Here is a 23559-nt window from a genome sequence, read left to right as displayed (position 1 = left end):
AACCACGAGTCCGCTGGAGAAACGGAGAGAATGAAAGTTTGCTGAGGGACAGAATTTGCACGCAGCATCCAGGGTACCCCGCACAGAACGGTCGCTGTGTCCCCGCCACTTTACGATGGAAAGGGCTGGACCACGCCACCCGGTGAGGTGACACAAGTGCCGTGGGAGGTGGCGGGACAAATGAGGTTGAGCGGACGCGAGGAGACAGTGGACGCGTAGTTGATAATGAGGAGAAGTCCGAAAAGCTCCTTCTGAGGGTCAGCCTACAGAATCGCGGGCGCATTAGATCTAGAGACACCCAGGTCGGGCGGCTGGGGCCCGGCGGTTCAGCGCCTGCCTCTGGCCCAGGGCGTGACCCCGGGGGTCCCGGGATCGAGTCCTGAATCGGGTCCCTGCGTGGAGCCTGCTTCTCCCTCTGCCTGTGGCTCTGCCTCTCTCTCTCTGGATCTCTCATGAAAAAATAAGTAAAATCTTAAAAACAAAAAAACTCCAAAAAACCCAAGGTCCTGAAAATCATGCGAATCGCCAGGCAGAAGAGCAGCTCATTCCCTCCACGGCGGCAGACACATCAAAAGCGCTCAGTAAATGTTTACGAAGTTTGCTTGCCTTAAGCAGCTCTGGAATTTTCATTTCTTCAAGTCACTAAAACATTCCTATAAAATATACATAAAAAAATCTAAACTTCACAATTTTGCTCTCTTCAGCCAGCCTCGTTGACCTTGACGCGCTCTTTGTGGCGGTCGGGAACCGTGAAGCCCGAGTGTACTTAGGCAGCTCCGGGTGAGGACAAACTGCGTCCTCAGGGTTCGGGACAATGTGTTTCCGGAGTCGCCCTGCAAACGCGGGGCAGCAACGCGCTGCCGACCTGGGAGAGGAGGCCGCTGCGCTCGCCGCTGCCCCCTTGCCTGCAGGTTCGCTACCGAGTGACCCAATTCACCAGCGAATGGTTCCCTCGGCTCGTCTGGAGGCAATACCCAGGATCCGTGCTGCATCTCCAGACCACAAGGCCTCACGGGGCTCAGCGTTGGACTAAAGCTTCCTGACCTTGACTCAGGGACTTAGGGAGTGACGCGCAAAGCACAACCCTTGTCTGTCCCCCCGGCTGTCGACGGGAGCCAAGGCCTGTGGATCGTGCCACGGTGGGGGTCTGTGTGCGGAGCGTACGGGTGGCCTCCTGGCTCGTGACGGAAACTGTGAGCAAGGGACCCTGACAGCCGCCTCTCCCGAGACCACATGCAGGTGGCCGGCATCCCCCGAGGACATCCTCAGCATCCCGAGCCGCTCGGAGGGCCCGGGGGAAAGCGGGGGCTCCCACGAGCCACATCAGAGGCAGCGTGGGGAGGGTGGGGAGCACCGGGGCCTCCGGACCGCGCAGCCGCTGTTTGCAACAGCTCAGCCTTTCCTCCAAAGGTCAAACGCAGAGGACGACATGGCCCAGCAGCCCCTCAAGGCACACGTCCCAAAGGAAAACGTGTCTACACGAAGCTTGAATGCGAATGTTCGCAGCAACCTTGGTCCTAACGGCCCCGAAGTGGAAAGGGCTCAGACACCCACGGGTGGACAGTGCAGCGCAGCACGTCCCCTCCTGGGGTGGCCCCACAGCGGGCAGGAGTCCCCTGCTGATGGGACACGGGCGAAGCTTGAAGCACACGGAGGACAGACCCCGGTCGCCAGGGTCCACACAACGCAGGCTCTCGTGGCGGGAAGTGGGCCACCGTGCGGCCCGAGCATCTGAGCATCCGGCCGCAGGGCCATGGCCCTCCCTGCTGGGGCCGCTCTGGGGCTGTGGACACGCCGGGAACCAGCGCGCTCGCGCCTCGGCCCGTGGGGGTGTGGATCCAGCCGCGGGAAATGAGGCGTGTGGGGCCTGCACGGGCCCTGAGGGCTGGGGACACGACCTGCTGGCCGCGCCTGGGGACGAGCTCACCCTCACCTGAGCCAGTGCCAGTAGTGCGGATACGGGACGGTGTCAGCGGGGTTGGAGGCCGACTCCTGGCGCTGTCCCTTCGCGATGACCTAGGGCACAGCCCCTGCGGCTGTCCCCCCAGCTGTCCCCCTCCGGCTGTCCCCCACGGCTATCTCCCTGAGCTGTCCCCCCCCGAGCTGTCCCCCCACCGCTGTACCTCCTGAGCTGTCCCCTACGGCTGTCCCCCCCGAGCTGTCCCCCTTGGCTGTACCCCCCACAGCTGTCCCCTCCCCAGATGTCCCCCCGAGTTGTCCCCTCCGCGGGCTCCATCCCCGAGGCCGGGTGAGCAGAGGCCGAGTCCCTCACCGGGGGTCACCCGGGAGCTGGGGGCACAGTTCTCTTGAGATTGGTTTTGACTTGCTATTTAAGAGGGTGCGATCGGTGGTGACCTCTAGGGAAATGTGCCTTCAGAGTCTAGCACGCCCAGCACCAAATCTGTAGAGCCGGACATAAACTAAGTGTTGATTGATCTTAGTTTTAAAAGAAAGCCTTGGATTTACTGTCAAAGTACAATTTCATGTATTTTAATCCTAGACTTCACTGTGAAATTCTACCTGTGTGACGTGTAGCAGTCTAATCCGTGTGGACACGGGAATGGTGGCTACTATGCTCTTTAAAGCTACGAGCTCTATTTATTTGAGAACAAAATTGGTGTTTCTGAGAGCGGAGTGTGTGGCTAAAGTACTGGAGAATCACTGGGCATACAACCAAATACTATCTATTTGTGAGAATTTCAGCATGAAGGTAATAAAGACATAAATGACTTTATATTAACTATGGACATTTTACACACTTGACCCAAAGGCAGGAATTCCTGTATTAGTATTTTTCCTTCTTATCTACAGAATCTTGCTTTCTCTACATCAACAGTCACCAATTTTGGTTAATGTGCTACAGTAGGTCCAATATAGACCAAATATATTTCATTCAAGAGAAATGGCATGAAAAATAGGCACCAAAATAATCTCAGGTTTAAATGTAACTGAGATTTAGAAAAGCTTTAAAAATTACAGAACACATTCTGGAAGAAAACATATCTTGGATTCTATCGGCATGTAAATTCCATGAAGAGGAAGGAAATTTTGTTTACTGCCCTGCCCCTGGTGCTCAGAACAATGCCTGGCACATGGAAGGCACCTCACAGATATTGAAAGAGGCAAAATATGCAAAGTATCCCCATTACTTTAAAAAGGGGAAACAAATCTTCAAGTCACAATATGCACAGAACAGAGAATTATGTTGTAAAATATTTTTTATTGTAAAAACAGTGTCAACAGAGGTTGACAATGCAAATGTCATCCCAGAACATTTCCCCTTGGTTCTTAAATTTGCTTGCTGGGTTCCTATGTACCGAGCAAGTCTCCATTAGCACTTCTCAGGTTTCGTAGTCGTTTTGAGATATGTTGATTACTTATGTGTGTATATATTGCTTGGAAACAAATGTCCATCTGATATTAAAACAAATAAAAAAACTGTTGTGTCTTTGTTTCACATTTCCTACAGGGAAATCTATGTATCTCAGATACCTTCACAATTTAATAGTAAAGTTAGTGCCTTTACCAAATCCCCAAATTCTCCATTATTGACTCAAACTCGTGACATCTGCAAGATTTAAAAGTTTAAAAACAAAAAGTCTGGAATTTAAAACAAACCTTAGGCTGATTCTTTTTTTCATATTTGAAAGACTGTAATTATTTGCAGCATACAAACGGAGAGAATAGTGCAAAATGCATCAAGTTTTATATGATAAATATACTTTCAACCTAAATGGCTGCCTCAAAAGCAAAGAGTGAAAAATTATCAATCCTCAAAAGCAATCTAGACTGACTCAATAAAGTTTACAATTTAGAAAGATCAATTTCTACTCTATTTCTACAGATTGCAAAAGGATTTCAGAAACAGATTAAACATACAATTGTTTTACAAAAATAGAAATATCGTTTGGGACTTTACAAAACTTTATAAAATATAACACTATATTTGCAAATTTAAGATAGTTTCACACTGAAACAGGCAATTCTTTCACTGACATAAAGTCTCATCAAACTTAACTGGTCTGTCTTGATCATTCTTACACATTATTTCTTCCAAGTCTTCAGCCTAAGTAGGTCTGTGCTCTATCATGGGATTTTCTTAAAGAGATTGTTAAATTTCAAAGGTTTTATAAGATTTTTCATTCTAGAAATAACGTTAAAGCAGATGAATTTACACTTAAAAATGTTTTACTAAAAGTAGAAATTAACGCAATGTGACAATTCTGTATTTGATAAGTTCCAAACCAAATTCTTAAAAATGAAAAGCTACCTATTGATTTAAAATATATATTTGACAATTATAATTTGGAATCTATAAAACATAAAAATATAATTGCAACTATTTTATGGAAAAATAATTATTCATATAGAATGAAGAAGCTCTAAATTTAGTTATTTGTAGCTGGCAGATGAGAAGTATTTTCTAATTACACCCATTCATAAATGCTCATTTTATCACTTCAAAGAGCACCAGTGTTATTTTCAAAAACTAAAAGTGAGAAGGTAAGGGCTTATTTCATGTAACAGTGCTATTATGATAAGGCACCACATGGTATGTGAAGAAGCCAAACAAAGTATTTTCGAATCACTTTTTTTTTTTTTACTGGTGTCTTAACCATTAGATAGGATGGTTAGGAAAAAAGCTAATAATGTTCGCTAACTGCATTATCCTCCTTTTCCCATCATTTTTTGCTTTTAGTTTTTCCATATAACAGAACATATAATAAACAACAATGTAGTACATGATCTGTTAAATAAACATCTCTTCCCAACCTTCCAACAAAATACTCTAAAATTAAACAATAAGAAACCAAAAATTTATCCGATATACTTTGCAATAATCTATCCCTGGAGAAGAGTGGGGAGCTGGGTGGAGATGAGGGTGAGGACACAATAACAGGACCTATTTTCTATAGAATATATTGAGGCACATAGGTTAAAAGTTTCTCAGGCAAATTCATGGCTAGAGCAAAACTGAGAGAAAGCTCAGAATTTTACATTCCCCCCCAGAGCGGATTTCTCAGGTAGTCACACCCAATTAAATATCTCAAAATATGTCCTTAGTCACTGCTATCATCATCATCATCATCATCAGATACGTCGTTTAAAGGAGACTTCAGTGACTGACTGTAAGAGTCCGATCTGGCGGGCTGGCACGTGGCCATGTCCCCCGTAGAAAGCAGGTCATAGCAGAAGTCACAAATCCGCACAGGCTTAGAGGACTGGCTTGGAAGAAGAAACCTCTTTTCAGAGCAGGGCCCGCAGACGACAAAACCACATTTGCGGCAATGGTGACGACGATTAACAGGTGTGAATTTTGCTTTCTGACAACGCATACATACGGTTGCTTCAGAGTCAGGAACCCAGACAGCAGCATGTTCATTACTGGGTGTCTTCCCACTTTTGGAGAGCAAATCAGTAACACATTTATTTATGTGATTCATCCACTCGGATTTCTCAGTGGCAGTGGCAGCATAAACTGCAAATGATTTAGTTGGTGTCTTGATAAGCCATCCGTTCCTCAAGTCCCCCTCATCTTTGATGGAATCAATAGTGACATTTTCCAGGGGAATAATATGTTGTTTGTTGTATTTTTTCTTCTGGATGACAATATTGCCATATACAAGAATATCATTAAATAAGAAAAACTGCCTTGCTTTGGGCTTCTTTCTGCACAACTTAGTCAATACTCCTTCTCCAATAAGAACCCTTCCAGGTATAGTTAAGGGTTGACCAGCTGCTCCAAAACAGTTTTCTACTATATTTATACGTCTGGTATTTGCTTCACTGTTTGCCAAGCGATCCACCATCTTTTGCTGATAGCCTTTAAAAAAGAAAGAAGAAAGAAAGAAAGAAAGAAAGAAAGAAAGAAAGAAAGAAAGAAAGAAAGAAATCAGCACATAAAAGTTATGAATTCATGTAAGTTAAAAATTATATAACCTAAATTTAATATAACAAATCTTTACTTTTACTCAAAGGCAAATGCTCCCAAATGGTTACCAAGATAATCATCAACCGTACCAAAAGGGTTAACATGTCCTGCTTTTATAATCATCAAAAATCTTACTAGTCCAAAAATCCATACAGCACTATACTAGTTAAGTAGATATTAATAAAAGCATAAACTTCTTACAGACATAAAGGAATAAACAACTGGACAATGAATATATAAGTCATTTCTACAAAATAATAATCTCACTTCCATGAAATTTAATCTCAGAGGGATTCTGAAGAAGAGGGTAAAATTCTGTAAAAACTAAGAGAAATTAAGATTTTTTTTTCTGGTAAGCTATTCCCAATGAGCTAAAGCCTTAATCCTCTCACCTGGATTACCAGAACTGTTTGCCAATATGTCTTTGGTCTTGCCCCCTAAATCAGTCTTCAGGCAGTGATTTCTCAAATGCAAATCTCACCATGTCATTATTCAAAAGAACTCTCCTTGACCTACAAAATGCAGATTTTCAAGCATGACACACTAGGCTGTTCGTTATCTGGTTCTTGCTTACCTTCCCAGACTCATCAAGTCACTCTTCACCTCAAACTTTATGTTCTAAGAAAACTCTACTCCTCACAGTCCACTTCATCTACACATGCCTTCTCTCATGCTGTCGTATCCTTTACTACTTGCTACTCACAGTTAACTCTTATTGATCCTTTAGGACTCAGTTTAGGTTATCGACTAACTCACTTCCAGTTGAGTGTATCAAAGCCAGGAGTCTCCTTTAAACATATTTATTTACTTATTAAAGATTTTATTTATTCATGAGAGACACAGAAAGAGGCAGAGACACAGGCAGAGGGAGAAGCAGGCTCCCTGCGCGGAGCCCGATGTGGGACTCGATCCCAGGACCCTGGGGTCACGCCCTGAGCCGAAGGCAGATGCTCAACCACTGAGCCCCCCAGGTGACCCTTTTTTAAATTCTTTTAGACTAAACACCTTCCTCTGTGCTCTTCACATTCCATATACCTTCTGGCTTCATTCTTAACCAAAGGATTGAAATCTGTCTCCTTTAAAGGCTACAATGGAACCTAAAAGATAGACCATCTGCAATCTACCTTTGAAACTGACACCCCCCCCCCCCCCCCCCCCCCCGGCACAGCAAAGGTGTTCAAAATTGTTGACAACGTTTTGGCATTGTGTAAAAAACTCCTATGAATCTACTCTTAAATGGTCACAGATTTAATCATTAGATTCAACAGTGACTTCATTCATGTCCTTGAGTTGTGTCCTATTTCAGACCTACTAACCTAATACTACCACAACTAAGTCATATTAAAGAGAAGAGGAACATTTAAAGTCTAACAGCATAGTCTAAATTCCAGTATTCAACTCACAAACTGATGATACTGTACCCTTTTCTGGCCTCCACTATAAAGATTCTGATTATTCCTGAATCTGTCTCCTCTAATCATGGGTCCTTATAAAGCCCCTTTGCTCCCCACAAGGGTAGGCTCTACCCTGAAAGCTGTTCCCAAGAAATTATATGATAATACAGGGTTCCAAACTATGATGCCTCTTTTTCTAATTACACCAAACATGCCAGCCAATTAAAGGTTTACTGTCCTACACACCGTGCAACATGAAGAAGAAATAAAAACAGTCCGTAAACACAAAAAGAGGCTCAATCCCACTTATAACCCAAGAAATGATAATACGACATTAGGATATTTTTTCACTTATCAGATTAACAAAAGTTTTTAAAATTTCCTCAGGTGCAGTACTACTGAGGATATAGGGAAATGGTGCCCTTATACACTACGGAAGATACGGGTACTCACTGATCTAGGTGTTTTATCAAAAGAAATTCCAGTTGAGTGTATGAAGACGTGCACAAGGATGTCCAACACAGCACGGTTTACAACACACACACACACACAAAAAAAAAAAACTGGAAAAGCTCCAAATGTCTACCACGAGGAACTGGTTGGACAATTTATGATAACCCATAATATGCTAGATACCTGTGAATAATGAGATAGATCTAAATATAGTGATACGGGAAAATGGTCAAGATATTTAGGTGTGGAAAGAGTGGAACATCATAATCTCATTTTTTTCAAATATATATCACATTTCATCAAATCTAAGATGCTACAGACTTTAAGACACATCTTCATTTTATGTCCCACTGAAAATGAGAAAGGCTGCTAGTTACATCACGGCATACCTCTGATTATATGACATCTCAATTTCAGAGACATAAAATATACTAAACCATGTTCATCTTTAGATTCAATGAAATATAGTATAAATGTGTAATCACAGACACTTGTGAACATGTAAGCATACACACAGAAAATAAAATTAGAAAAGTATATACCATGGTGTCAACAACTGTTATTTGCCTTTGAGAAGTACAATTATGGATATTTTTTCACACTTTACGCTATCTTTAAACATCTAACGAGTATTCACTCTGTTAGGCACTGATCTAAATGCAGGGAAAAAATATACAACATGAGCAAGGTCCCTGTTCCTCAAGTTTTACACCCTAGTTGTTCAGGAGTGAAACAGAAAACAAAACTGAGAACCAAATAGTAAATCAATGTTACGATTTTTATTTTTTATTTATTTTTTATTTTTTTAAAAAATATTTTATTTACTTATTCATAAGAGACACACACAGAGAGAAGCAGGGACATAGGCAGAGGGAGAAGCAGGCTCCATGCAGGGAGTCTGATGTGGGACTCCATCCCGGGTCTCCAGGATCACACCCTGGGCCAAAGGCAGGCGCTAAACCATTGAGCCACCCAGGGATCCCAATGTTATGATTTTTAAAAGTGATTTACAAAAACCAGCTGGGAAGCTATTCAGACTGGATGGTCAGGGGAGGCTTTTCTAGAGCGGAATTGTTCAGCGGGTAAGTGGGGACTACACATACAGACAGGTGTGGGGACAGAGAAGGGTACTTCAAGCAAAAGGAGTAACTGTGAAGGTCCTAGGGTAGAAAGAGCTTCACATTTTTAGAGAACGGAAAGTACTTATTTATTCCCATCAAAATCAACTGCAGAATCTACTCCTTTGGACACAGAGTTATTAATCAGCTCGTGTGCACTACAATCAGTTCCCTATTGTTGCCGCTACTGGAATTAGGACCATCTAAATTGTACAGTACTTTTCACATTTATTATCTTCTGATTTTAATGGTCTCAATTTCCGATGAAGTAATTACAGAAGTTTTTATATCTCCCAAAGAAGCTAGTATTAGCTGAAATGTGAGCTGAAGGAGAAACTAAGGCACACGGAGAGAGATTCAATAACGTTCAATGCAGAACAGCCCCGAAGTAGTTCTACTCACTGGGAGTCCAGTAACCAGCTGAGCACTTTGAATGCAATACAGTATGTCCTACTCATGGCAACTTTACAATAGGTATGCATTTTATTAGCTCCATTTTATAGACGAGTAAACAGATAAAAAGAAGTTAACTACTCTGCCCAAGGCTGTCACAGAACTAAGGCTCCAATCTGATCCCTTGGTGCCATTACCAGTATATTAGGGTATACCAGTCACTCCTTACAGCCCCACTGATTCTATAAGAACTAAGAAAGCTACTGCTGACCCTTGGACCTTTACAGCAAACCCTACAAAGAAGAAAGAAGAGAATACTAACTTCAGCAAATAATCTGAAATGATAGGTCATCATGATTTATTTAGTCAGTCTCTTGAATGTTTCGTTCTTCAAATTTTGCAATGTATTAAGCCTGAATTTCTGCTCATAAATCTTGCCCCATTTAAGAATGATGCAACAAAAGAAAAGCTTGTGCATCATTAAGTGGTATTTGGCTAGAACAAATAGCTTTCAAAGTTTGACAGTGACCCACATAAAGAGTACATTTCATACCGCAAGGTTACAAATACATACTCATATAATTCTTTCAACTATAAATAATGTATTCTATTATCTCCATTTCTTTTAATCATAGTCACGGTCCACTTGATTGATTTTCACTAATGGATTGTGACCTACACTGGGAAAACAATGAGCATGAAGAATTTAAGAACTTTCTGTTATCCCTGTTGGTCCTAAAATATTTTCTGTATGTGTCTGATGTGAAGAAGGGAAGCACTGAGCTTAAAAAACGAAACAAAAAAACCAACAAAAACAAACAAACAAATAAAAAACCCACCTCGAGAATACAAAAATGCATCCCCCTCCCTCCCTCCCAATGCACACATAGGTAGATAGGAGATAGCTGGGTGTCCAGCAGAGACGGCATAGAGAGGGATGGGAGAAGAGAAGTTACCAAAAGGGAACTCAAAGTACCACTTTTAGCTGGGTTACTGCTGGGTACCCCAAAGCAAGCTTCTCTGGTAAACTGGATGAGGGTACTACTACCCTTTGGCTCAGGGCCTCTGCTTTCCCCCAAACCTAAATTTACCACCGGCACACTGACCTTTTTTAAAGGCTTTTGTGACAATATTACAAGATCACTCAGCCTAGCCACGCAGTGTGCCCTCTGCATAACTTACTCACTGAGCAGCACAGAGAGGAAGCAGAAGACAACAAGAAGACAAGGCCCAATTAGATTTCTGCCTACTTTTCTTAGGAAGGAATACCAGTGGCCATAGGAAGAGGTAAGACGAAAGCTTCCGCATTCTCTGGCAGAGATGACTTCTTTAGGACAGTTTCCAAGAAGTAAAATTACTAGGTCAAAAGGCATGAGTGTTTAAGGCTCTTGCTACCTTTTACAAAATTTCCATTCTGAAGTGTAACACCAATGTACCAGGCAGCACAAGGACTGTACCCATCCCATCTTGTCTCACATATTTTTCTTTAAAAATATAAGTAAACAAGATAAATTTCAAAAATGGCATCTAATTTTATTCATTTACTTCTTTTTAATGTATCCAACATTTATCGAATACTTTTTAGATGGCATCCGTATTCCTTTCCTCTCAGAGCACAGAATCTACTGAAGGAGGAAGCCAACAAGGAAGCGAACAACAGGTGATTCTGAAAGGTGAAGTGCCAAGAAGGAAGTCAGCAAGGTGTCACCAAAACATGTGAAAAACTGAGTGATTCTCAAAGGCCTCACTGAGATGGTGCTATACACGGAGTCCTAAAGGATGGGGAGTCGGCCATACAGAGGAACTAATACTACAGACAAAGGTCCTAAGACAGCAAAGAACAATATAGTACTTTTAGTTTAATGAAATCTTTTATTTCATAGCTGTCTAGGGAAGGCAACATTAGGATGTGTTTACTGACCATGTGTATTTCTAAACTTGTATATTTAGGGTTTATTAATTTATATGAGAGTGTTTTACACAGAAAGGCTATAAACCCATTTATTTCTTTGCTTTTCCTAGTATATTAAGCTGTAATTTTATGGTGTTTGACATAGAAGCAGTTTTATTATTTCTTTAGTTAAACTTACCAATATATTCTTTTGTGATTTTTCTTCCATTACTCCTAAGCTCTCCTTATCCAGAGAGCAGATGCACCTGCTACAGGTTGCCTCTGCTATCAGAAAGAAGAGCATTCCTAGGAAACCTTTTGTAAGCTGAAAGGCTTAAAGCAAAAAAAGCCTTTTAAATCCCCATTAATTTACATAGAGAAATTTTTGAGTGTTCCCAGACCCCCAAAACTCCCCCACTTTAGGCTTTTCTGATACCTTAGGACACATCTTGCTAATGGATATACAAAAATAAATCAAGATAAAACATAGATGCTTTATCAAAGACACAGTCAAAACTACGACAGCTTGATGTGCAGATGCTGAGCTCCAGGAAAGGAGCTTGGTGGTGCCACTCCTGCTGCTCAGGGTATGTACTGCCTCTCTAATGGCTCACTGCAAAACAAACAATATTTTCTCTTTTTAGTATGTTTTTTAAAGTAATCTCCACGCCCAACATGGGGCTAGAACTTGATCAATGGGCTTGATCTCAACCCCAAGATCAAGAGTTTCAGTGACTGAGCCAGCCAGGTACCCCAAAACAGACATTATTTTTGCTTGTTTCACCTTTTTTCCATAAAAGTAAAAAAAAAAATCTTCTTTGGGCTTCTTTCAGCTGGCAAAAACAGGTACTAATGTAGGTCTTTCATAAAAGTGAGTGGTGTAATGCAAAGTTCAAAAGGTGGGGTATGCCTGTATTTATTATTTATATTTAGGAAATGAGCTTTATATTCTTTATCCATCTGAACTTTATTGATGTAGTTTTTAAAAATGTCTTCCCTTTTAAAAAATATTTACATTTTAGGGCAGCCCCGGTGGCGCAGCGGTTTAGCGCTGCCTGCAGCCCAGGCGTGATCCTGGAGACCCTGGATCGAGTCCCATGTTAGGCTCTCTGTATGATGCCTGCTTCTCCCTCTGCCTGTGTCTCTGTCTCTATGAATAAATAAGTAAAATATTTAAAAAAAATTTACATTCTAAAAGAACTAAGCAACTGCTTCAGAATCACCAAATACCATGTGACCTCAGGTTTTCTCACTTGTAAATGGGAATAATAATAGCAGCGACAACTATGTCAGGAAGAGGATTAAATGATAATGCGTGTAAAATGTTCATCAGCACATAGTAAACAAGTGGTAGCACTTATTAATGGTATTAATAATCTAATCTGTGAATTTACAACATTCTTTATATTAAACTCATATATTCTAACATCTGCTTCTCGGCTGTTTGGTCAAATCCATTAACCTGTTTTCTTATTCTTATGTGAGTACCATGCACCTGGTCAGACTAATCTAGGCTATATTCCCATAACTTAACCTTTAAAAAAAGTCTTACCTATGGGGACCCCTGGGTGGCTTAGCAGCTTAGTGCCTGTCTTCGGCCCAGGGCGTGACCCTGGAGACCCGGGATTGAGTCCCACATCGGGCTCCCTGCGTGGAGCCTGCTTCTCCCTCTGCCTGTGTCTCTGCGTCTCTCTCTCTCTCTGTCTCTTATGAATAAATAAATAAAATCTTAAAAAGTCTTACCTAATCTCCTCTGTTTATTTGTCCAGATGAAGTCTCCATAGAACAGTGGTTCTCAACCCTAGCTGCACACTGCAACCACAGGAGAGCTTTAATTCTCAGTATACCAGAAAAAATACCCATTCCAATTTACTGAGTCTGATTTACTCCTTATATTTAATATTTTAAACCATTTTATGACTACTTTATAGAAATGAGAAGGAATAGAAAAAATGGCTTAAAGAACAATGTTTATAAAAATTTAAACATAGAAAATTTCTTATTCCACATTTCCCCGTTATTGATGTATATATATATCCAAAAAAAAAAAAATCACCCTTTGAATGCAACTAATTGCTCATAAGCTATCATGCATGAATCTGTAATACATTCGCTTCTGTCTTTAGGAATACTGGTTAATGATTCTGAGTTTGCAAAAGCTCATCAGGAAAATCATCTGAACACTCAGCCTGAGATTCCACTTAAAATGATTCACCAACATTATTAGTTTAAGTATTGCTGTTTCTTTATACGCATCTTCTGATTGTCTGGTAGTTCCGAAATGTCTAACTTTTCTGGTTTTTTTCTTTGCAGTTAATGATAGAAAATGAAAATTTAAAAATCTGAATTCTCAAATATGTTAAACTAAGGGTTAAAACAAAGAAAGAAAAGAAAAAGGATGAATATCTCCAAACTTTTTTTGTATCTGTTTGAAAGATTACACAGTACTTTGGGCAATGCCACAATAAAACTGAAAGATGATATAATACTGATGATTTATTTTATCCTTGTATCATCCTTCTAGCCAATGACCTCAGTCATCCTTTTTTTTTTTTTTTTTTTGGTTGAATAATTCTTAGGACATTGAAATAGTGAACGGCTTCAAAATACTGAAAAGTAAGGTCAGTAAGATTCTGTACTGTAGATTTATACGAGCAGGGAGCCAATGTGATGTGGGACTTGATCATGACCCTACGATCATGACCTGGGCCAAAAGCAGACACTTAACCAACTCAGCCACCCAGATGCCCAAGCTTTTTTTTTTTTTTTTTTTTTTTTAAGATTTTATTTGTAAACAATCTCTACACCCAATGTGGGGCTCAAATTCACAACCCCGATCAAGAGTTGAATGCTCCAATGACTGAGCCAACCAGGACCTCAACATCTTCGTAAGTCTTTATTGTTCCTAGTCAGGTTAATAGTATGTCTTCCCAAGGTTTCATCTCTTCTTTTGTGGCCCAATAATTTTGCAGGTTTCTTCTCACAAGACAATTACACATTTCACTTTTGGGGGGTGGGGGTGGAGGAGAGGGTCAGAAGAAAGAGAATCCTAAGCAGGTTCCACGCCGGGTGCAGAGCCTGACCTGGGACTTGGGGCCTGATCTCACAACCCTGAGGTTATGACCTGAGCTGAAATCCAGAATCAGATGCATAACCAACTAAGCCACTCGGGGGCCCCTACACATTTTTTAGTAGGTTCCCAGGTATTTCATATTTTTTGTTGCTATTTTGAATCTAATTTTCCCTCATTATATTTTCTAATTTGTTACTAGTATTGATCAGAAAACTCCTGATAATTCTGTCTTTTCTCCCCCAAGTCCAGTCATTTCACCGAATTCTATAAATTCCCAATTTTCCAAATGACTTTCCCCTTTGTCCAGTGAACAGTGTCTGGCAGTGCTATTTCATAGCTAAAAATGTAAGAACCATGGAAAAAGGATACAAAAAAACCCCTTTAAACTTTTTATAAAGCTAGATGTGTATACTAATTAAAAAAATTAAACAATCCAAAGTTTCAAGTTATCTCCTTCACAACTATAGTAGACAAGAGCTGCATTTGAATTGTCCAAGCTCCACTCCAGTCTTCCGGTAACATCTTGTTTCTGAATGTTTTTCAGTGGAGCATCTACCACCTGTTAAAAATGTAACATTAGAAGAGGCAAAAAACTCTTCTAAAAAAGAGACAGAGTACCATTTACAATGGAGAAGAGAGCCCAGCTGTCACAGAATACTATGGCCCAATTCTTACCGAAAATCAAAGCTTCTTATCTCATCTTTACAGCTGAGTTTAAAACAAAACAAATCATCTAATTAATTTCTTACATGTACCCATGACATCTGAGATCAGTGAATGTCAATATTCGACCATGCATTACAGTTGGAAAAACCAATAAACTATGAACCAAAAGACTTGGATTCTAGTCTCAGTTTAGGCACTACAATAATACAGCTCAAAAAATTTACCTAACTGCTAGGGAGGTGGAGGGGAGAAGGAGAAGCAGTGGCAGTCACTGCCTTAAATAAAGTAATCTCTAAAGCATCTTCTGTCTTTAAAATAATAAATTCTGATTGTAGTTGGGCCATGTTTCTAGTTTACTGCAAACCTCACTTGGCTACAAATTTTTAATCAAAATTTTGATTGTGTCTTAGTATCAATCCAGATTTTAAAATCTGTGGTTAACTGCTGAATTGAGACTACAGAAAAGGGAGACAAGCAGAAAAGTGAGGAAAGAAGAGGAAAAAAAAAAGGCAACAAACTGTCAGAGATACATCCTCCCTGGGCAAATGTAAAGGTATTAAGGCAAACTACCCCTTCTCCTAATACAGGTAAGTCAAATCAACAACTATTCTGTGTGCCTACCATATGCAAAGGACAGGACCATTCTCATATTCAAAAGTTCTATAGTATAGTAAGCATAACAACAATAATCAGGAAATTCTAGGTAAGATTTTCAATAAAGTATTAGGATGATAAAGCAAAGACTATTTTAAAATTTGCTAAATTTTAAAGTAATTTTTAAAGTTCTAATTCCAGTATATTTTACTTCTCCCATCAACAAGAAGAGACAAAGTTTTGTTCTCCCCTTTCCAATAGGATTTCTGCCACTATGACAACCAAGTACACAACATGTATTCTTTTGTTGAGGTACGATTAACATATAACACATTAGCTTCAGGTGCACAATGTTTTGACATTTGTCTACATCACAAAATGATCACCACAGTTAAGTCTAGTTACCATCTGTCACCATACACATTTGTTTTCTTGTGGTGAAAACTTTAAGATTTACTGTCTTGACTTTAGAATGTGCACAACATTATTGACTACTGTCACCATGCTATACCTTCCCATGACTGAAGTTTGTTCTCCTTGACCCCTTAACCCATTTCACTCATCCTCCTGACAACCACCATTCTATGAGTTTTTTGTTCATCTTTGTTTTAAGTTCCAATTATAAGTGAGATCATGTAATACTGTCCCTACTTGACTTACTTCATTAGCATAACATGCTCAAGGTCCATGCATGTTGTCACAAATGGCAAGATCTCATTCTTTTTTGTCTGAGCACTATCCCATTTTATATAGAGACAGCCATTCTAACAGGTGTGAGGTGATATCTCACTGTGGTTTTCATTTGCATTTCCCTGATGATAGTGATACTGAGCATCTTTTCACAAGCCTGATGGCCATCTGTATATCTTCTGTGAAAAAATGTCTATTCAGATCCTCTGTCCATTTTTTATTCAAATTGATTGGGGTTTTTTGGCTATTGAGTTGTAAGAGTTCTTTATATATTTTGGGTATAAATCTCTTATCAGATATGTGATTTGCTACTACTATTTTCTCCCATTCAGTAGGCTGCCTTTTTATTTTGTTGATGGTTACCTTTGCTGTGCAGAAGCTTTTTAGTTTGAAGTCTCTTGTAGGCAACATATAGATGGGTCTTTTTTTGTTGTTTAAACCTACTGGTTTATTTTTACTTTTGTTCCCTTTGATACTAGAGTCAGATCCAAAAAAATTGTTGTCAAATGGATGTCAAAGGGCTTACCATGTTTTCTTCTAGGAATTCTATGGTTTTAGGTCTTACATTCGAGTCTTTAATCCATTTTGAGTTGAATTTTATGTATGGTATATGGCAGACCTGTCATTTCATTCTTTTGCATATGGCTGTCCAGTTTTCCAAATACCACTTTTTAAAGAGACTGTCCTTTTCCCATTACATATTCTCGCCTCTTTTAATATAGTTTGAAATCAGGGAGTGTCATGCCTCCAATTTTACTCTTCTCTCTCAAGATTGCTCTGGCTGTTCAGGATCTTTTGTGGTCCCATACAAATTTTAAGACTGACTGTTCTATGTCTATGAAAAATACCATTGGGATTTTGGTTAGGTATTGCTAACCAAGGTACTGAATCTGTACATTACTTTTTGAAATATGGAGATCTTAAGAATATTCTTCCAAATGATAAGATGGCATATTTTCCCATTTTTTATTTCTATGTTCTTCAGTTTCTTTCATCAATGTCTTATAGTTTTCAGTGTGCAGGTCTCTCACCTCCTTGGTTAAATTTATTCCTAGGTATTTTATTCTTTTTGATGCAGTTGTAAATGGGACTGTTTTCTTAAATTTTTAAGAAGATTCTCTTAATTTGGGAGACAGTGAGACGCAGAGAGAGAACACAAGCAGAGGGGAGGGGTAGAGTCAGAAGCAGACTCCCCACTAAGCAGGGAGTTTTATGCGGGGCTGGATCCCAGGACTCTGGGTTCATGACCTGAGCTGGAGGCAGATGCTTAACCACCTGAGCCAGCCAGGCACCCCTTAATTTCTCTTTCTGATAGTTTATTGTTACCATATAGAAATGCACCAGATTTTTTATTTTCTATGCTGCAACTCTACTGCATGCAATTATTAGTTTTAATAGTTTATTTGGTAGAGTCTTTAGCATTTTCTCTATATAAAAGCATGTCATCTGCAAATAATGGGTTTTACTTCTTTCCAATTTGGACAGCTTTTATTTCTTGCCTAACTGCTGTGACTAGGGATTTCCAAAACTGTTTAATAAGAGTAATTAGAATGGGCAGGCATCCTTGTCTTTTTCCTAATCTTAGAGGGAAAGTTTTCAGGTTTTTAAAAAAGATTTTATATATTTATTCATGAGACAGAGAGAGAGAGAGAGAGAGGCAGAGACACAGGCAGAGGGAGAAGCAGGCTCCATGCAGGGGGCCTGATGTGGGACTCCATCCCGGGACTCCAGGATCATGCCCTGGGCCAAAGGCAGGCACTAAACCACTGAGCCATCCAGGAATCCCCCAAGCTTTCAGTTTTTTATTCTTCAGTACAATCTTAGTTCTGGGCTTGTCATACATAGCTTTATTATGTTGATGGATATTTTCTCTATACCCACATATTCAGAGTTCTTGTCATAAACAGACACTGACTTTTGACAAATGCTTTTTCTACACCTGTTGAGATTGCCATATGATTTTTATCCTTCATTTTGTTAATGGGGCATATTACATTGATTTGCAAATGTTAAACCATCCTTGCATCCCTGGAATAAATCCCACTCAACTACGGTGTATTATCCTTTTAACATATTGTTGAATAGGGTCTGCTAATATTGTGTTGACAATTTTTGCATCTGCGTTCAACAGGAATATTGGCCCACAATTTTTTTGTGTGATGCCCCTGTCTGGTTCTGCTAAAGATAATGCTGGCCTTGTAAACTGAGTTTGGAAGCATTCCCTCCTCTTCCATTTTCTGGAACGGTTTGAGAAGGGTAGGTATTAACTCTTTAAATGTTTGATAGAATTATCTGTGAAGCCCTATGGTCCTGAGCTTTTTCGTTGGGAGGCTTTTGATTACTGTTTTGACCTCCTTACCTAATCAATCTATCCAGATTTTCTATTTCTTCATGATTCAGTCTTGGAAAACTGTGAATTTCTAGAAACTTTTCCATTTCTTCCAGGCTGTCCAATTTGTTGATGTATAAGTGTTTACAGTAATCTCTTTGATCCTTTGTATTTCTGTGGTATCAGCTGTAACTTCTCTTTCATTTGAGTCTTCTCTTTTCTTCGTGAGTCTAGCTAAAGCTCTGTCAATTTTATCTTTTCAAAAGTCAGCTTTTAGTTTCCCTGATCTTTTCTATTGTCTCTTTAGTCTCTTTTTTATTTACTTCTGCACAGACTTTTATGTCCTTCCTTCTACTAACTTTGGCTTTGTTCTTTTTCTTTTAGGTACAAAGTCAGATTATTCGAGATCTTTCTTATTTCTTAAGGTAGGCCTATAATGCTATGAATTTCCCTCCTAAAACAGTTTTTGCTGCCCATAATAGACTTTGGTAATTTTTACTTCCATTTTCATTTGTGCCAAAGTATTTTTTTTTAATTAAAAAAAATTATTTAAGTAGGCTCCACACTGGGTATGGAGCCCAGTGGGGCCTGAACTCTGAGATCAAGATCTGAATAAGATCAAGAGTTTGGCACTTAACTATGTGAACCACCCAGGAGCCCCTCAAGGTATTTTTTCTTCATTGATATCTTCATTGACACACTGGTTGTTCAGTAGCATGTTGTTTAATCTCTAAATATTTGCCGTTTTTCTAGTTTTCTTCTTACAACTGATTTCCAGTCTCATACTACTGGGTCAGAAAGGATGCTTGATAGGATCTCAATCTTAAATTTTTTGAGACTTGTTTTGTGGGATAACGGATGATCCATCTTGGAGAATGTTCCATGTGCGCTTGAAGGGAATGTGTATTCTGCTGCTTTTGGATGGAAAGTTCTTTATGTATCTATTAGGTCCATCTGATCTAATAAGTTAAGCTGATGCTTATTGATTTCTTATCTAAGTGATCTATCCACTGATGTAAGTGGGGCATTAAAGTCCTCTACTATTATCATATTGCTGCCAATTTCACCCTCTAGGTCTTTAATGGTTGCTTTACTATTTAGGTGCTCCTATGTTGGGGTGCATAAATATGTACAAATGTTATAATCCTCTTGTCGGATTGACCCCTTATCATTATGTGATGCCTATGCCTATCTTTTTTCTTTTACTACAGTCTTTTTTTAAAGTCAACTTTGTCTGACATAGGTAGAGCTACCCTGCTTTCTTTTGGGTTCTATCTGCATCTCTTCACTTTCTGTGCATGTCTTTACAACTGAGGTGAGTCTCTAGTAGGAAACATATAGATGGGTCTTTGTTGTTGTTGTTTAAACCTATTCAACTGCTCTGTCTTTTGGAGAATTTAGTCCTTTTACATATAAAGTAATTATTGATAGGTACTTATTGACATTTTGTTAATTGTTTTCTGGCGGTTTTATTGTTCTTCTCTGTTCCTTTCTTCTTTTCTTGCTCTCTCCCCCCTTAATAACTTTCTTCAGTGTTATGCCTAGATTTCTATGTTTTACATATCCCTAATAAGTTTTGCTTTGTCATTACAATGAGGCCCACATATAATATCCTATATGTAAAAAACAATCTATTTCCATTTGATAGCAACTTAAGTTCAAATGTATTCTTAAAACTCTACACTTTACCACCCCACCCCCAGTTTTTTTTTAAGATTTTATTTATTCATGAGAGATGCAGAGAGGCAGGCAGAGACACAGGCAGAGGGAGAAGCAGGCTCCCTGCAGGGAGCCTGATGTGGAACTCGATCCCAGGACTCTGGGATCATGCCCTGAGCCAAAAGCAGATGCTCAACCACTGAGCCACTCAGGTGTCCCCCATGTTTTGTTTTTGATGTCATCTTATTTTGTGTATCCTTTATCAGATTATTGCAGTTACAGGTTTTAAAAAAATACTTTTATTTTAATCCTCAGATTAGCTTTATAAATAATTTATCTACTGTCTTTATTATATATTTACCTTTACCAGTGAGATTTATATTTCCAATGTTGTCTTATTAATTAATGCCCTTTCTCTTCAGCTTAAAGAAGTTCCTTTAACATTTCTTATAAGTCTGGTTTATTGGTGATCAACTCCCTCAGCTTTTGCTTGTCTAGGAAAACTCTTTACCTCTCCTTTAATTCTGAATGATCATTTTGCCAGATAAAATATTCTTAGTTGAAAGCTATTATCTTTCAGCACTTAGGATACATGGTACCACATTCCCTTCTGGCCTGCAAAGCTTCTGCTGAAAAATATGCCTTATCTTGTTACCAGTTGTGTTTTCTCTTGCTGCTCTTAAGATGGTCTTTAACTTTTGACATTTTAATGTTTCTTGGCGAGGATCTTTTGGGGTTCATTTTATTTGGAACTCTCTGGGCTTCCTGGATATGGATGTCTGTTTTCTTCCCAGGTTAGGAAAGCTTTTAGCCATTATGTCTTCAAATAAGTTTTTTGCCCCTTTCCTTCTCTCTTCTCCCTCTGGGACCCATAAAATGCAAATGTTATTCTGCTTGATGTTGTTCCATAGGTCCCTTAAGCTATCTTCATTTTCTACAATTCTTCTGGCTACTCTGTTTGGATGAGTTACACTGCCCTGACTTCTAGATCACTGGTCCTTTCTTTTGCTTCATTTAGTCTGCTGTTGAATGCTAGCTCTAGTGTATTTTTCAGTTCAGTTACTGTATTCTTCAGCTCTGTGAGTTTGTTAGGTACTTTCTTATTTTTCTATCTCTGTTGAAGTTCTCATTATATTCATTCTTCTCTCAAGTTCAGTGAGCATCTTTGTAACAATTACTTTAGCAGGGCAGAGACCCCCAGCTTCTCAAGGAGTGGCTCCATTTGTGAGATCCATCTTGAATGTGCATTGCCACAATGGGTGGGTTTCTGGCAAGACTGCACATCTGCCTCTCCTACCTGTCTCAATGTGGCTCTATTACTGCCTGCTATGAAGGGGTTGTTTGGCTAGTTTTCAGATCTTATTCAGAAGAAATTGTTCCATAGGTAGCTATAAAGTCAGTGAGTCCATGGGCAGGGGGTATAGTTCCTATACCATCATCTTGAACACCCCTTCCATAACATATATTGTAGAAATTAGTAGTGATTTTTAAAAAGGTTCATTTCTTAGATAAGAAGAAAAAAGGGATGAGCATTTATATTTTAAACTCATAAGCTGGACTGAGAGAATTGAACAAAATTTTGAACCACATTTAGAGAGTAGCCATAGTAATTTTTTAAAAAGTCTCTCCTAGACAAATCTGCCTATTATTGAAGAGTAAACTCAAATGCATTATTCCATAGGCGTAGCCAGAAAAGGAAAAAAGAAAAAGAACATTTACTCAACATCTATACATGTGCTAGGCACTTCCACATTTTACTATTTTTATGATTTAAATTTTGTTAAGTGGTAATTACATACATTTTACAAAAAAGTGAATTGAGTCATATACAGTTAAAGTTTTCCCACTGTCTCACAGCTAGTTTTTATAAAAATGCATGATTTTCTATTATACTTTGCTACCTTCAGAAATAAATATTACAGAAATATTTAACTTATCTAAACCTTATTATGTATTTGGGGAAAGCCACTGATAAGAGGAAAAAATGAAATTATCATATGAAGTATAAAAATGCTAAAACTGATCATTCAAATGCTAAAAGGAAGTGAAAAGTAAAGCTGTGACTAATTTAGGGTGTCAGTAAAAGGCAATTTCAAATAGGTTAGGTTTGATAGAGTAATTTTACCAAGGTGTGTAAGAACCAAGCCACAGTTGAGGATTTTAGACAATTTGGAAAACCAGAAGACCTGGGAGTTACAAAAGCTCTTTAGAGAGGTAGGAGACAGATGAAGAATATGGACCTCAAGTTTGACTTTTCAAATTTTAAAAAAATTTTTAAAGATTTTATTTATTTATTTGAGAGAGAGAGAAAGCAAGCAAGAGAGGGAAATCAAGAGAGAGCACACATAAATGTGGGTAGTGGCAGAGGGAGAAGCAGATTCCCCACTGAGCAGGGAGCTGAAGGTGGGGCTTGATCCTAGGACCCTGACTGAGCCACCCAGGTACCCTGACCTCAAGTTTTAAGCAAGACTTTCAGACTTCAACTAGCACTTAAGGCATACAACACAAAGCAAGATAAAAAAAAAAAAATTTTTTTTTTTTTGAGAGAGAGAGAGTGAGTGCCTACACACACATGGTGTGGGAGAGGGTGGGTAGAGGGAGACAGAGAGAAAGAATCTCTAGCAGGCTTCATGCCCAGTGCAGAGCCCGATGCAGGTATAATCTCACAACCCCAAGATCATGCCCAAGCCAAAATCAAGAATTGAATGTCCACCCAAAAGCTCCAAGATTAATATTCTTTAACTACACCATCACCAGGTAATCCCTATTCAAAAACCAAAGGTTTCCTGGCCAACCAAATTAAATCTAAAATCCTTAATCTGGCATTCAAAGCCCTTCACGGTCAAGCCCCAGCCTGTCCTAGTCTACTTTTCCAAGTTTTACCTCTTTCTATATGTTCTCTCTGTTATAGTCAAACCAGATTACCAGCTATTCCCAGAGTATGCTCTGAGTTTCCTCACCTACCTCTGAGCCCAATATGCGCCTCCCCCCCACTACGCTATTCTGAAATTTTGCCAGTTCTTAAAGATGCAGTCAGTTAAGTAGCCTCATAATTGTTTCATCTTTAAATTCTCATACCATTTTATCTGTACCACTTTACGGCACTTATATTCTACTAGGTTTTATTTATTTATTTATTTTTTTATTCTTTATTTTTAAAAAATATTTATTTATTCAAGAGAGACACAGAGATAGAGAGAGAGAGGGGCAGAGACACAGGCAGAGGGAGAAGCAGGCTCCATGCAGGGAGCCCGACGTGGGACTCAATCCCAGGTCTCCAGGATCAGGCCCTGGGCTGAAGGTGGCACTAAACCGCTGAGCCACCCGGGCTGCCCTACTAGGTTTTATAAAGATTTGTATACCTGCT

General features: G+C 39.5%; 1 protein-coding gene across 2 annotated transcripts in view; it reads right to left on the bottom strand.

Annotated features, from left to right (window-relative positions):
* Nucleotides 1-3200: 3200 nt before the first annotated feature.
* The window catches only part of PLEKHF2 (pleckstrin homology and FYVE domain containing 2), a 29378-nt gene continuing 9019 nt past the window's right edge, over nt 3201-23559 (bottom strand). For both annotated transcript variants that reach the window (XM_072734284.1, XM_026013911.2), the window contains exon 2: nt 3201-5824. In XM_072734284.1, coding sequence (XP_072590385.1) covers nt 5061-5810 — 750 coding nt within the window. In that variant the 5' untranslated portion in view covers nt 5811-5824 and the 3' untranslated portion in view covers nt 3201-5060. The remainder of the gene's footprint in view (nt 5825-23559) is intronic.

The sequence above is a fragment of the Vulpes vulpes genome, chromosome 13 (assembly GCF_048418805.1).
Source record: "Vulpes vulpes isolate BD-2025 chromosome 13, VulVul3, whole genome shotgun sequence".
NCBI classification, from domain to species: Eukaryota; Metazoa; Chordata; class Mammalia; order Carnivora; family Canidae; genus Vulpes; species Vulpes vulpes.
Note: the sequence above shows the minus strand (reverse complement) of the source record. Positions and strands in the feature narration are given on the sequence as shown.